At 45.8% G+C, this 16,017-nt stretch overlaps 1 protein-coding gene across 1 annotated transcript; it reads left to right on the forward strand.

The window, feature by feature from the left end:
- The first annotated feature begins 480 nt into the window (after window positions 1–480).
- Window positions 481–15,761, forward strand: LOC124145128. Its single transcript, XM_048390428.1, has 4 exons — window positions 481–520; window positions 3,352–3,552; window positions 12,069–12,167; window positions 15,580–15,761. Exons 1-4 carry the CDS (start codon window positions 487–489, stop codon window positions 15,759–15,761), a joined length of 516 nt encoding a protein of 171 aa, XP_048246385.1. The 5' UTR covers window positions 481–486.
- Window positions 15,762–16,017: the final 256 nt, after the last annotated feature.

Here is a 16,017-nt window from a genome sequence, read left to right on the forward strand (position 1 = left end):
TACTGTCCTTTTTTTGGCCAATGAGGTTCCAGGGACAGATTACTATATCCCCAGCAATATATACATGGTTGTCTACTAAAACTAACCGGGAGGTTCTGTTGTTATAAAATGCTGCTTAAACAGCTCCACATCGGATTGAGTACGCTTCACTCATGTTTCATTGCTGTGTAATTTTGTATTCTTGTCATCTTCTCTGTCACCACTGTGATTTAGGAGAATATACATCGCTGCGAGTGAATGATGATGTCAGACAACATTAATCAATATAAAATTATGCAAATTATCCCTACAAAATAGCCGTGCCATTGAGATAGATTGTGCTCGATTTTAAGTATTGTTCATTCTTGTATAGATTCGGCAGTCAACGGCAGCTCGAGGCTTGCAGACGTCATCTTAAATACGTTAGTGGACGGAGGCGCAGCCACCTACGTTTACCATGGATCTGTCTACATCATAGTTAATTTCTTCAGAAATTCGACATTTGTCATGACGTATCAAGAGGTAGACTTCGAAGAGAACAGTAAGTCGGAGCCATAATGTTTAGTATTTGGGAAACTGGGGGCCCATTTGGATAAGGTTGTGCATTTGACAGGATCCGCTGATCACAGACAAAAGGAGATTCACCTGATTATGTTTAAACCTTTGTTGTGTTCATTGTAATTCCTGCATTCTGATTAGCTGAAATGGTCACGTGTTCAATTGTATTCATTTCCAAATGAATGTAAAAAAAATAAGCCATGCCCACCGAGGATGACTACTTTCACCACTACGGAATATGTGGGGATCCTAATTTGGCTGTTGATGGAATTGCCTTCCTGCTCACCTGTATTATCATGCGCGGGGCTTGTGATCTAAAGTCATGCATCCATCATCCAAACTCGATTCATGTCACGTCACAATATGTATTCCTACGCAGGACATTTTAATCAATCTCGTAATATTTTGTGTCTGCTTTGATTAATATAACTGTTTTTCATTAATTGGGTATGCATAACACATAATGTAATATCGAACCTATTTATAAGGATTGATTCTTTTCGGTCCATTTTGAGGTATGACTAAGAATACCGATGTGCAAACTTTTGCAAGAATCCACTGTGCCCTAATGAACCGAAAAAACACAGAGTTAATCATTGAGTAATCACTCTACTATCAGCACCCAACCAGGGCTCGTGTGCGTCCCCAGTTTGTCAACCTGCATCAATTCCGGCTTTTTCCCTTCACTCACCTATTCTCTCACGTTAACAAGGATATTTAACCCAAAAACGAGGTCCGTCACAAAATTGTTTTCACAACAAGAACAGTCACGTTTTGTTCTTATTCAGCCCAGGGCCCTCGTCCCTTTACAAAAGCCCAGACAGTGAATGGGACTGCTCCAAAAAAGCGCTACCTACTCGAACTCACCGAGAACGATTTGGAGAATGTGAAGACTCCCCAACACTGCAGCATTCTGCATTATCCAGATTGGCAGAAGGCCTGTATTCCTGGCAGAAAACCCACGTACTCACCCAATGTGAGATAACAGATTGGGAGGTGCCAAACCTAAGGCACCGAGAACAATGGGGAGTCGGACAGCTTGGTACTTTGGATGCAAGTGTGACATTGCGAAAGTGAGGTCCGCATATTTGCCATGTTTTCCTCAATCTTGTCAATAACATTAGTGTCAAAAGGGACAGAAAATTCAATGATATAAATGATTACATTGGATTTATTAAAAAGGACGAGATCAGGTTTGTTGGACTGGATACGGGCCTATTCCTAAGAATTTTGTATTTATTATTTTCCATGACGCCCTCTACATATTCTTGGCCGAACCCTAGATTGACCTCTGTGTCAAAACCACAAGCATGGCGAAGACGGTAATACAATCATCGAGCCACTCCATCATGTCGCTTAAGATACTGTTTTTGTGCCAAGGCTTGCCATCCACTTACAATTTGTTTGACAGTCTCATTAATTTCATTACATAATCTACATTTCACACTAACATTTTGATGCAAAATCCCATATTGACGGTTTCGAATGGAAGTGACCGATCTTGAGCAGCAAACAGAAAGGCTTCTGTTTTAATTTTTCAGGCCAGACGACTTCATTCATGTGAAGGACTCTTCAGGGTTGCTCATTTTTTCAACACGCTAAACATAACTCGATGCAGTGCTCGTTCCGATAGCCTCCCCTTGAGTCTGGCCCGTTTCGATATGGCACTTCACTGGGTTTACACCGTCCAACAGTACAGAAGCTTTAACAAAATCAACATTGACAATGAGATTATGTCCCACATCTTTGGCTCGTTTACGAAAACTGTGGAATGCCCTGTTTTCATAATTAGTCTTGACATGCTTCACAAAAGGATCATGAGACAAATATATGTGTGCAAAAGTGCAGAAAACCATTCTATCCTGAAGAGCCTCAACGTTAATCAAACCACGCCCTGCCATTACGATTGGTAAATATAAGCGATTGAGGGAAGAGTGAGGGGGAGTTGGATCTATCGTCTTACATGATGCTTCGTGTGAGAGTGTCAATACCGTCCATATTCTTGTTTCGTCTAATAACAACACCAACAGGATATTGGGTACAGCATAAGTATTTGTGGCTTTTACTTCAACTCCAGATTTTCTTGAGTCTACATTTGTACTCTGCCCGAAGTTTTTTCTTGATACAGGCATTCTGGAGTTTGTCCCTAATCTGCTTCCCTAAGTACGTGTAGGCCTGACCTTTCACGAGATGGTCAATAAATCCCCCATCCACCCCCTTCCCCCAGGTATACTGACTGATCTTAACATTTCTACCTTTCATTTTGAAGAGTCCAAAGGACATGCCGATATAATTAGACTCGACAATCAGAATCAATGAGGCGAAGGTGCCATGTCTGCATCAATGCATGAACTGGACACACTCGCTACTGACCATGGGAACTTGCTTGTGAACCCCCTCTTGTGTTGTGGCTCATTTGCATATGCCAGGTGCCCTTTTCTTAAGAACTGTTGACCGTTACCACAACTTGAGACATTTGGGTAAGCTTTATGTATGAACTACCCGATAAATTGCACGACTTGTTCGACAAAGCTACAATCAAAAACAAAATGCCGAATTGTTCTCGAGAAGTATAGTGTAGTTTCACCTTGAATTTGCTATTGTAATGGCCAGTGCTTGATACAATTGAGCATTATTGATAAAGGACAGACGAAAGCATCTATTTTACCTGAGTGCTTTAGGCTGAGTGCACTGATTGTTCTCTGGCGTTGATGTCTGGAATCAGATACATTGCCAGAGTAATATAACCCGATGCAAATGAAAGTGTATCACTTTCATGACTATATTATTATGTGTGCCATATGTCTGTTGCAGTCTGTACTCTACCGAGTCTGGTTTCTGCTGACACCACTGTCCAGGAAGTTGTGACGCCCAACTTCGGGAACGGTCCTTATTTTGACAATGTAGATTGCGAAGTCATGATCGAAAGTAGCATCACTGGTGCGAGGGAAGTAAAGGTGGAGGTTATGTCTTCCCATGTTGAGTGTTGTTGTGACGGTGTACGAATATGTGATGGTAAGTATATAGAGGTTATCACGCGAGTGTTTTTGGGGATGGAAACTATACTTCATTAGGAATATGCATTCTATTTAGCGAGACTTGGTGAACTAAATACATAGCGTTAATTCCTTATACCTAGGGCATTACCAGAGATGAAAGTAATACAGAGGGTATCCCAGGAGATGGAAGTAAGACTGAGGGTATCCCCTGAAATAGAAGTAAGACAGAGGGTATCCCTACAGATTAAGATAAGACAGAGGTTATCCAATGAGATAAAGGCGACGGAGGGTATCCCCTTATATGGAAATAACACAGAGGGTATCCCCTGTAAAGGGAGTAAGACGTAGGGTATCCCCTAATATGAAGGGAAGACAGAGGTATCCCCTCAGAGGGGGGTAAGATGGAGGGTATCCCCTGATATGCAGGTAAGACGGAGGGCCTCCATAGAAATAAGGGTAAGACAGAGGGTATCCCCAGAGATGAAAATAAGACAGCGGGTATCCCTTGAGATGGATGAAAGGCATATGGTTTCCACAGAGATGGAAATAAGACAGAGGTATCCCTACAGATTTAAAGAAGACAGAGGTTATCCCAAGAGATGGGAGTAAGACAGAGGGTATCCCCTGAGATGGAAGTGAGACAGAGGGTATCCCCTGAGATGGGAGTAAGACGGAGGGTATCCCCAGTGATGGTAGTAAGACAGAGGGTTTCCCCTGAGATGGGAGTAAGACAGAGGTTATCCCCTGAGATGGAAGTAAGACAGTGGGTATACCAAGAGGGGCTAGTAAGACGGAGGTTATGCCCTGAGATTGAAGTGAGACAGAGGTTATGCTCAGAGATGGGAGTAAGACAGAGGATATCCCAAGAGATGGTACTAAGACAGAGGGTATCCCCTGCGATGGGAGTAAGACAGAGGGTATCCTCTGAAATGTTAGTAATATAGACGGTATCCCCTGAGATGGGAGTAAGGAGGAGGGTATCCCCAGTGATGTTAGTAATACAGACGGTATCGACTGAGATGGAAATAAGACAGAGGTTATCCCTACAGATTTAAATAAGACAGAGGGTATCCCCTGAGATGGGGAAAGGCAGAGGATATTCCCTGAGATGGGAGTAAGACGGAGGGTATCCCCTGAGATGGGAGGAAGACAAAGGGTATCCCCTGAGCTAGGAGTAGGACGGAGGGTATCCCCTGAGATGTTAGTAATACAGAGCGTATCCCCTGAGATGGAAGTGAGACAGAGGGTATCCCCTGAGATGGGAGTAAGACGAAGGTTATCCCCTGATATGGAAGTGAGACAGAGATTATGCCCAGAGATGGGGGTAAGACAGAGGGTATCCCCTGAGATGAAAGTGAGACAGAGATTATGCCCAGAGATGGCAGTAAGACAGGGGGTATCCCCAGCGATAGGAAGGAGGGGACAGAGGGTATCCCCTGAGATGGGAGTAAGACAGAGGGTATCCCCTGAGATGGAAGAGAGACAGAGGGTATCCCCAGTGATGGGAGTAAGACAGAGGGTATCCCCTGAGATGGGAGTAAGACGGAGGTTATCCTCTGAGATGGAAGTGAGACAGAGGTTATGCCCAGAGATGGGAGTAAGACAGAGAGTATCCCAACAGATGGTAGTTAGACAGAGGGTATCCCCTGCGATGGGAGTAAGACAGAGGGTATCCTCTGAGATGTTAGTAATATAGACGGTATCCCCTGAAATGGGAGTAAGGAGGAGGGTATCCCCATTGATGTTAGTAATACAGACGGTATCGACTGAGATGGAAATAAGACAGAGGTTATCCCTACAGATTTAAATAAGACAGAGGGTATCCTCTGAGATGTTAGTAATATAGACGGTATCCCCTGAGATGGGAGTAAGAAGGAGGGTATCCCCATTGATGTTAGTAATACAGAAGGTATCCCCTGAGATGGTAGTAAGACAGAGGTTATCCCCTGAGATGGGAGTAAGACAGACGGTATCTCCTGAGATGGAAGTGAGACAGAGGTTATCCCCAGAGATGGGCGTAAGGCAGAGGGTATCCCCAGAGATGGTAGTAAGACAGGGGGTATCCCCAGCGATAGGAGGGAGGGGAGAGAGGGTATCCCCAGAGATAGGAGTAAGACAGAGGGTATCCCCTGAGATGGGAATAAGACAGAGGGTATCCCCCGAGATGGAAGTGAGACAGAGGTTATCCCCAGAGATGATAGTAATACAGAGGGTATCCCCTGCGATCGGAGGTAAGGGAGAGAGGGTATCCCCTCAGATGGGGGTAAGATGGAGGGTATCCCCTGAGAAGCAGGTAAGACGGAGGGCCTCCATAGAGTTGAAGGTAAGACAGAGGGTATCCCAAGAGAAGAAAATACGACAGCGGGTATCCCTTGAGATGGATGTAAGCCAGATGGTATCCCCAGAGATGGAAATAAGACAGATGGTATCCCCAGAGATGAAAGTTAGAGGCAGGGTATTCCCAGAGATAAAAGTAATCCGGCGGGTATCCACAGAGATGCAAGTATGACGGAGGTTATCCCCTGAGATGCAGCTAAGACAGAGGGTATCCCCAGAGAAGAAAATAAGACGGCGGGTATCTCCTGGGATGAATGTAAGGCAGATGGTATCCCCAGAGATGGAAATAAGACAGATGGTATCCCCAGAGATGAAAGTTAGAGGCAGGGTATCCCCAGAGATAAAAGTAATACGGAGGGTATCCTCAAAGATGGAAGTAAGACGAAGGGTATCCCCTGAGATAGAAGTAAGACAGAGGTAACCCTACAGATTTAAATAAGACAGAGGGCATCCCCTGCGATGGGTGTAAGACAGAGGGTATTCCCTGAGATGAGAGTAAGACGGAGGGTATCCCCTGAGATGGGAGTAAGACAAAGGGTATCCCCTGAGATAGGAGTAAGACGGAGAGTATCCGCTGATATGTTAGTAATACAGAGGGTATCCCCTGAGATGGAAGTGAGACAGAGGGTATCTCCAGTGATGGGAGTAAGACGGAGGGTATCCCCTGAGATGGAAGTGAGACAGAGGGTGTCCCCTGAGATGGGAGTAAGACAGAGGGTATGCCCTGAGATTGGAGTAAGACAGAGTTTATCCCCAGAGATGGGAGTAAGACAGAGGGTATCCCCAGCGATAGGAGGGAGTGGACAGAGGGTATCCCCAGTGTTGTGAATAAGACAGAGGGTATCCCATGAGATTGGAGTAAGACAGAGGGTATCCCCCGAGATGGAAGTGAGACAGAGGTTATCCCCAGTGATGGGAGTCAGACAGAGGGTATCCCCTGCGATCGGAGGTAAGTGAGACAGAGGGTATCCCGTCAGATGGGGGTAAGATGGAGGGTATCTCCTGAGATGCAGGTAAGACGGAGGGCCTCCATAGAGATGAAGGTAAGACAGAGGGTATCCCAAGAGAAGAAAATAAGACAGCAAGTATCCCTTGAGATGGATGTAAGGCAGATGGTATCCCCATGGATGGAAATAAGACAGAGGGGTTTTCAGAGATGAAAGTTCGAGGCAGGGTATCCCCAGAGATGAAAGTAATATGGAGGGTATCCTCAGAAATAGAAGTAAGACAGAGGGTATCCCCTGAGATGGGAATAAGACAGAATGTATCCCCTGAGATTGCTGTTAGGCAGAGGGTATTCCCTGAGATGGTAGTAACACAGAGGTTATCCCCTGAGATGGGAGTAAGACGGAGGGTATCCCCTGAGATGGGAGTAGGACAGAGCATATCCCCTGAGATGGAAATGAGACAGAGGGTATCCCTTGAGATGGGAGTAAGACTGAGGGCATCTCCAGAGATGGTAGGAAGACAGATGGTATCCCCTGAGATTGGAGTAAGACAGAGGGTTTCCCAAGAGATTGCTGTTAGGCAGAAGGTGTCCCCTGAGATGGGAGTAAGACAGAGGGTATCCCCTGAGATTGCTGTTAGGCAGACGGTATTCACTGAGATGGTAGTAACAGAGGGTATCCTCTTAGAAGGGATTCACACAGAGGGTATCCCCTGAGATGAGAGTAAGACAGAGCATATCCCCAGAGATGAAAGTGAGACAGAGGCTATCCCTTGAGATGAGAGTAAGACTGAGGGTATCCCCAGAGATGGTGGTAAGACAGAGGGTATCTCCTGAGATAGAAGTGAGGCAGAGGTTATCCTCAGAGACTGGAGTAAGACAGAAGGTGTCCTTTGAAATGGGAATGTATACCCTGACAGGAGGTATACCCTGAGATGACAGTTAGGCAGAGGGTATTCCCTGAGATGGGAGTAAGATGGAGGGTTTCCCCTGAGATGGGAGTAAGACAGAGGGTATCCCTTGAGATGAGAGGAAGACAGAGCGTATCCCCTGAGATGGAAATGAGACAGAGGGTATCCCTTGAGATGGGAGTAAGACAGAGGGTGTCCTAAGAGATGGGAGTGAGACGGAGGGTATCCCATGAGATTGGAGTAAGACAGAGCGTATCCACAGAGATGGAAGTGAGAGAGAGGGCATTCCCTTAAATGTAAGTAAGACAGAGGGTATCCCTGAAATTGCAGTTAGGTAGAGAGTATTCCCTGAGATGGAAGTAACACAGAGGGTATCCCCTGAGATGGGAGTAAGACGGAGGTTATCCCCTGAGATGGAAGTGAGATAGAGGTTATGCCCAGAGATGGGAGTAAGACAGGGCATATCCCTTGTGATGGAAGTGAGACAGAGGGTATCCCTTGAGATGGGAGTAAGACTGATGGTATCCCCGGAGATGGAAGTAAGACCGATTGTATTTCCTGAGATTGAAATTAGACAGAGGGTATCCCCAGAGATGGGAGTAAGACAGAGGATATCCGCAAAGATGGAAGTTAGACAAAGGGTATTCCTTGAAATGGAAGTTAGAGGGTATCCCCTGAGATGGGGGTATCTCCTCAGATGGGTGTAAGCCAGTCGGTATCCGCTAAGATAGGAGTGAGACAGAGGGTATCCCCTGAGGTGGTAGTAAGACAGTCGGTATCCCCTAAGATGAGAGTGAGACAGAGGGTACCCCTAGAGATGGTAGTATGACAGAGGGTATTCCCTGAGATGGAAGTGAGACAGAGGGTATCCCCTGTGATGGGAGTAAGACAGATGGTATCCCCTCAGACGGGAGTAAGACGGAGGGTTTCCCCAGAGATGGGAGTAAGACAGAGCATATCCGCTAAGATGGAAATGAGACAGAGGGTATCCCTTTAGATGGGAGTAAGACAGAGGATATCCCCTGAGATGGGAGTAAGACAGAGGGTATCTTCAAAGATGGAAGTGAGACAAAGGGTATTCCCTGAAATGGAAGTTAGGCAGAGGGTATCCCCGGAGATGGGAGTAAGACAGTCGGTATCCCCTGAGATGGGTATAAGACAGAGGGTATCTCCTGAGATGGGAATAAGACAGAGGGTATCCTCAGTGATGGAAGTTAGGCAGAAGGTATTCCAAGAGATGGAAGTGCGACAGAGGGTATCCCCAGAGATGGAAGTGAGACAGAGGGTATCCCCAGAGAAGAAGGTAAAACAGAGAGTACCCCAAGAGAGGAAGGTAAGACAGAGGTTATCCCCAGAGAGGAAGGTAAAACAGAGGGTATCCCCTGAGAGGAAGGTAAGACAGAGGGTAACCCCAAACAAGAAGGTAAGACACAAGGTATCCCCAGAGAGGAAGGTAAGACAGAGGGTGTCCCCAGAGGGGAAGGTAAGACAGAGGGTATCCCCAGACAAGAAGGTAAGACAGAAGGTATCCCCAGAGAGGAAGGCAAGACAGAGGGTATCCCCAGAGAGGAAGGTAAGACAGAGGGTATCCCCAGAGAGGAAGGTAAGACAGAGGGTATCCCCTGAGAGGAAGGTAAGACAGAGGGTGTCCCCAGAGAGGAAGGTAAGAAAGAGGGTATCTCCAGAATGGAAGGTATGACAGAGGGTATCCCCAGAGAGGAAGGTAAGACAGAGGGTATCCCCAGACAAGAAGGTAAGACAGAAGGTATCCCCAGAGAGGAAGGCAAGACAGGGGGTATCCCCTGAGAGGAAGATAAGACAGAGGGTATCCCAAGAATGGAAGGTAAGACAGAGGGTATCCCCAGAGAGGAAGGTAAGACAGAGGGTATCCCCAGACAAGAAGGTAAGACAGAAGGTATCCCCAAAGAGGAAGGTAAGACAAAGGGTATCCCCAGGGAGGAAGGTAAGACAGAGGGTATCCCCAGAGTGGAAGGTAAGACAGAGGGTATCCCCAGAGAGGAAGGTAAGACAGAGGGTGTCCCCAGAGAGAAAGGTAAGACAGAGGGTATCCCCAAAGAGGAAGGTAAGACAGAGGGTATCCCCAGACAAGAAGGTAAGACAGAAGGTATCCCCAGAGAGGAAGGCAAGACAGAGGGTATCCCCAGAGAGGAAGGTAAGACAGAGGGTATCCCCTGAGAGGAAGATAAGACAGAGGGTATCCCCAGAATGGAAGGTAAGACAGAGGATATCCCCAGAGAGGAAGGTAAGACAGAGGGTATCCCCAGACAAGAAGGTAAGACAGAAGGTATCCCCAGAGAGGAAGTAAGACAGAGGGTATCCCCAGGGAGGTAGGTAAGGCAGAGGGTGTCCCCAGAGAGAAAGGTAATACAGAGGGTATCCCCAAAGAGGAAGGTAACACAGAGGGTATCCCCAGAGAGGAAGGTAAGACAGAGGGTATCCCCAGAATGGAAGGTAAGACAGAGGGTATCCCCAGGGAGGAAGGTAAGACAGAGGGTATCCCCAGAGAGGAAGGTAAGACAGAGGGTATCCTCAGAATGGAAGGTAAGACAGAGGGTATCCCCTGAGAGGAAGGTAAGACAGAGGGTATCCCCAGACAAGAAGGTAAGACAGAAGGTATCCCCAGAGAGGAAGTAAGACAGAGGGTATCCCCAGAGAGGAAGGTAAGACAGAGGGTATCCCAAGAGAGGAAGGTAAGACAGAGGGTGTCCCAAGAGAGGAAGGTAAGACAGAGGGTATCCCCAAAGAGGAAGGTAAGACAGAGGGTATCCCCAGAGAGTAAGGTAAGACAGAGGGTATCCCCAGAATGGAAGGTAAGACAGAGGGTATCCCCAGGGAGGAAGGTAAGACAGAAGGTATCCCCAGAGAGGAAGGTAAGAGAGAAGGTATCCCCAGAATGGAAGGTAAGACAGAGGGTATCCCCAGAGAGGAAGGTAAGACAGAGGGTATCCCCAGAGAGGAAGTTAAGACAGAGGGTATCCCCAGGGAGGAAGGTAAGACAGAGGGTATCCCCTGAGAGGAAGGTAAGACAGAGGGTATCCCGAGAGAGGAAGGTAAGACAGAGGGTATCCCCAGGGAGGAAGGTAAGACAGAGGGTATCCCCAGGGAGGAAGGTAAGACAGAGGGTATCCCCAGAGAGGAAGGTAAGACAGAGGGTATCCCCAGGGAGGAAGGTAAGACAGAGGGTATCCCCAGAGTGGAAGGTAAGACAGAGGGTATCCCCAGAGAGGAAGGTAAGACAGAGGGTATCCCCAGAGTGGAATGTAAGACAGAGGGTATTAGCGGCGATAGTATTAAGAGAAGGAAGTATGATCGAGTCTATCCACAGGGTTTAATGTAAGTCAAGTGAAAGGATATCCCCCAAATTGCATTTTGGAGGGACTTCAATCTCATAATATTCACATCTTTTACTCCGACGCCATACATTTTCGCGTGAAAATGGCCACCACCACGGGGCCACCTTTTACTCACTGTCAAAGCTTCTAAATCGGAACCACATGAAAACAAAGTAGCACCGCCCTAATATATTGTTGTGTATATTTTATAAATTCCGTCGTTTGAGGGTATTGGCATGTACACCTCAACGGGTGTATTATGAAGAGTATATCTGGGTTTTGTGTGGGTTTTCATTTGCTAAGATGAACATTTCCGAATCGAGGTGTTTAAAACAGAATCATTTAGAAAGTCGGCGGGTGATTGGCTCAATAATCCACAATCCGTCGTTTACATTGGATTGTCAAAGTTTGCTCAGGGTTCTCATATGATGTGATCTCCTTTGGAGTGAGTGAGTGAGTTTGGTTTTACACCGCGTTTAGCAATATTCCAGCAATATCACGGCGGGGGACACCAGAATGGGCTTGAAACATTGTACCAATGTGGGGAATCGAACCCGGGCCTTCGGTGTGACGAGCGAATGCTTTAACCACTAGGCTACCCGACCGCCCCCTTTGTTTAGCGATAGCGACAACTAAGAGCTGATTTTAATGAGATTGCTCTTCATTTCAGTTGATTTTATGCTGTGTTTGATTTTCAGTTGAAAATATCTTAAGTAAGCGGCACCTTTTCTAAAACAAATAACTGTAATGGCGCTAAGTCAGCACTAAAAGAATACTTCTACGTGTATTTTTCAAATATAATTTGAATTACTTTTACAAATAAAAAAAATTAACGCTTTAACCACTAGGCTACCCCATTCCCCGATCTCCTTTGGAAAAGTGATTAGATTTACATGTATAGTATCTGAGTACAATATCTGATTTTAAAACGGTACATCATAATCCACATGCGATAAACACGATTTTTTCTTTATTTCTTCTTCAGATGACGGCTGTCTTCGTTTGTGTAGTACATCCAAAAGGATCTTCCGTGGAAGCAATGTTACAATTCATCATTGGTCAGATTACTCTTTGGGTTTCAATGGTACGAGATTAGAATACACCGTAGGTAAATATCTTCTTTATTATCTTATTCAACCCCTCCTTTTTCAAAAGTAAACATAGTATATGATTAAAATTAACCTTTCATATCTTCCAAACTGTTAGATCTGTTTTAGATTTATTGCTAAATGTAATCATAAAAAATGCAAAATGAATTACTTGTTATAGGAATAAAATAAAATGCCAAAGTTCATAATCAATGGCAGACCCTATCATTAAACACTATGACAACTGATCAAATCAAAATGTTATTGTTCTCGTTTTTATACTTGGCGTGTCACATTTCCGCCAAACCCAGCATATACAAATTGGAGACTATTTGGCATAATGCACGAAATTTGTGTCTTCAAATTTGCAAACATAACGACGTTGTTATTTCGTCATTGTGGCCATTTAAACCCAGTATTATGTATATGATTTCGTGACAATAGCGAGGTGACATGAAATATTAACGCACATGTCGCTGCTAAAAATGGTTCTATCCCATTTATCAAACATGCCAACAAGGAAAATATATGTATATATTAAAACATATATATACTCTTCAAAATAAGAAACACAAAGCCAGATTTGTGTGAGGTAGCCAAAATGTTTTGGAGAGAACATTTGGTCATTGTAGTCCTCTCAGTTATCGGTGCATAGGAAAGTCCAAGGTGAAGGTCAGCTACCATCAATAACGCGTATTTCCCCTGTTGGAATCGATAGCGGCCTGACATCTCCTGCCCATGGAAGAGACGAGTATGCGAATCACATCCTTGGGTACGTGATTCTGTAGCCCACACTCTGCCTGCAACGCAAAAGCCAACTGCTACAACGTCTGGGGTTGTGGTTGACGTCGGCGTAGCCGTCTATCCAAGTCATCCCACGGGTGCTCTATCGGTTTCAAATCTGGGGTTCTGGAGGGCCAGGGGAGAACATCAATGTTGGTGTTGTATAGACAGGATCTTGTGATCCGTGATGTCCTCTTGGAATACACCTTTGCCGTTGGCTGCAATTAGCAGGACGTATGGTAGGAGAATTTCGTTGATTAATCGTTGAGCCGTAAGATTTCCCTGGATATGTACCAAAAATGACCTGCCATGATGAGAGATAGCCGCCCACATCATAATGCTACCCCCACCAATCATGTCCACTTCATGTACGCAGTTTACGGCGTAACGCTCTCCCCGACGTCTGTAGACCCGTGCTCTTCCATTCCCTCGACGGGGGAGAAATCTCGATTCGTCGCTGAACCAGACATCTCTCCATCGCAGTTAACCACCAATGCAGTCGTTGTTGGCGATGTTGTCGACTCAATATGGCGCATCGAACAGAACGTCTTGCTCGTAGACTTGCTGCTCTTAAATGGTTTCGCACGGTCTGGAGAATCTGTGCAGTCCGGGTATTTCTGATGCGGTTGAAGTGGCTGTGGTCGTCTTTCGAGTATGTGGCGCAGTCGGATGTAGCGATCTTGGGCGGGGGTGGTTGCTCTTCGGCTTCCCGACCTTGGCCGATCACGTGTTGACCCATGCTGTTGAAACTGATCCTATAGCCTTGTGATGGTGCTGGGTGCTACAATGAAAACACTGGCTTCAGCTGATCGGAATTCCCCTGCTAGCAAGCGGCCTTTGACGCTGTTTCTTTGCACTTCTGTTAATCATGGCATGTTGTTGAGCTGTCACTGTTCGATTGACGCAGATGCCAGGCTAAAAAAAACCCTGCATTTTAATACCGTTCATAGTACTGCTGCACGTGCAGCTCCATGGCCCCTTTTTTTACTGCACTGGGTACGTGTTTCCCGACTAATGGTTTGCATGTCCTGGTTGTGATCATTTTGATCCAGGAAATTTGTCACTGACACTATAACACATTAAACCGCTTCATTTTGCACATCTTGGTCCGTAAATGTTGCTTTTATGGCCAACAATATCGGTTTTGTGTTTCTATTTTTGAAGAGTATAATATAATATAATTCTGATTGGCTTGCGCTGTTCCGACGCACGGCGGCCTTCGAAAGGGGGACGAGCCGTTTTGTAGGTTATGGATACCCTCTCACCACATGTCTATTCCCGTTTCTCGTTTGCACAAAACATATGTCCTTGTTACGTTGTAGCGTTAGCGTATTAGAACAATTAGAACATATACCTCGTATGGTGGAGTAATCCAGTTATATCACGGCGTGTCAGCTTAATGTGGGAGGAAAGCCAAAAGTGATGCAGGTGCCAGACGTTTACCACGGGTATGGTGTATGGTGTAGCACGGGTATGGTGCTGAGAAACCTAGAAAGATAATCGGGGCGATTCGTGGGTCACGAGGGCGATGGTCATCACGTGACGATGTAAAACAGTCGAACCGAGGCTTGTACCGACCTCGGCGCGTTGTGTGTGTTTTAGTCGTTACGAGGTGAGTTAAAATTAGTTTTAACGTCGCGTCCAAGATTATTGCACTCATAAAGCGACGTGCATGCACGTGCGCGTGCGTTTGGGGCGTCTTGTTCTTGTCCAGACTGATGCCGATTTATAGTGCCAGCTCACTGAGATACCATGCCGCAATTTAACATGAATATCCCACTCAGACACAGTGTACTGACTCCGAGCCGACCAGTCCTTGTTCTAGCCCCTTAATGCCGAGCGCCAGACAGGGTAAAAAGAAGAAGCATCTTTTAACGTCTTTTGGAATGACGCGGCCGGGGATCGAACCCCGGACCTTCTGCTCTTCGGGAGGGTGCTCTACCACTACACCACAGAGGGGGTCTGGTCGTTACGAATAATAATGACGAAGAATAACGACCCCCGAAGCAATGGATATAGCGAATCCTAGTGGTATAATTTACGTTGTTCTTACTAATATTTCAGCTTTATGACGGCGGTCTGAAGTAATCGAGTCTGGACCAGACAATCAAATATTTGCCATAATGGGCATGAAAACAAACGCAACTGGGATACGACGACATACATCAATCAATGCAGTGAACATGTCCAATGATCCACTGATCCAATTAGTTCCCCTAACAACAAGCATTGATTGCTGAAGAAAACTTCTAACCCGGATATTCAAGGGAGAGGGAAGATGAAATGGGTTTAAGGTCGCGTTTCAGATTATTGGACTTATATAGCAAAGTGTTTGCGTGTGGCGGCTTTCATTAGTCCGGATTTCAGTCGGTTTTATAGTGCAGGCCCACTGAGATATGGTGCTGTTGACCAGTCCTTGTTCTCGTTGAGCGCCAGGCAGGGTCACAACAAGCACCATCATTTAACATATTTTGGTATCATGCCGCACTCAACAATATTCCAGCTTATGATGGCGGTATGTAAATATTCGACCCCACCTCCACCCCTACCAAACAAACAAAGAGGTAATGTCCTTGTGTGGATCAAGCCTTTATTTCATGTACTTATATTGGACGTCCGTTTCAGATTTTACTGACTGGACTTCGTGGAAGAGCAACGCCTGTTACTGTGACTGTACCACCAAACAACGCCTTGTCGACGACACTAGAACAAGGACTTGCCTCAAGGACAGCTGCATTGGCGAGACGAACCAGAAACGAACCCGGGTCTGCAGAACCACGTGTAAGGATTGCGTCCTCGGGAATTAGGTAAAGGTTATGAACAATACAATATTTGGTTCGAGACAGGATATGTTTAGGACTAATGCATGTAGGAAGAGCAGAACAGTGGGTATTTAACACAACATAAGTTTTCACAGGATATCCAGCATGTTTCGCGAGGACATATGTTCTTTGAACAAACACGGGAACACATGACACACCAACAGAGAGTTTTAACACCATTTTGATCACTGATGTGGCAAAGTTTGAAGTGTCCTACACCTGCCTAACACAACACTTCCTG

This window comes from Haliotis rufescens, unplaced genomic scaffold (assembly GCF_023055435.1).
Source record: "Haliotis rufescens isolate VD_foot unplaced genomic scaffold, xgHalRufe1.0.p SCAF_9, whole genome shotgun sequence".
In the NCBI taxonomy this organism is placed as follows: Eukaryota; Metazoa; Mollusca; class Gastropoda; order Lepetellida; family Haliotidae; genus Haliotis; species Haliotis rufescens.

Coding starts and splice junctions, on each gene's coding strand:
- LOC124145128 (XM_048390428.1), top strand. CDS start 487: ATGACGTATCAAGAGGTAGACTTCGAAGAGAACA. Junction 521..3,351: donor GGTAGACTTCGAAGAGAACA/GTAAGTCGGAGC, acceptor TGTCTGTTGCAG/TCTGTACTCTACCGAGTCTG. Junction 12,168..15,579: donor TTACTCTTTGGGTTTCAATG/GTACGAGATTAG, acceptor CGTCCGTTTCAG/ATTTTACTGACTGGACTTCG.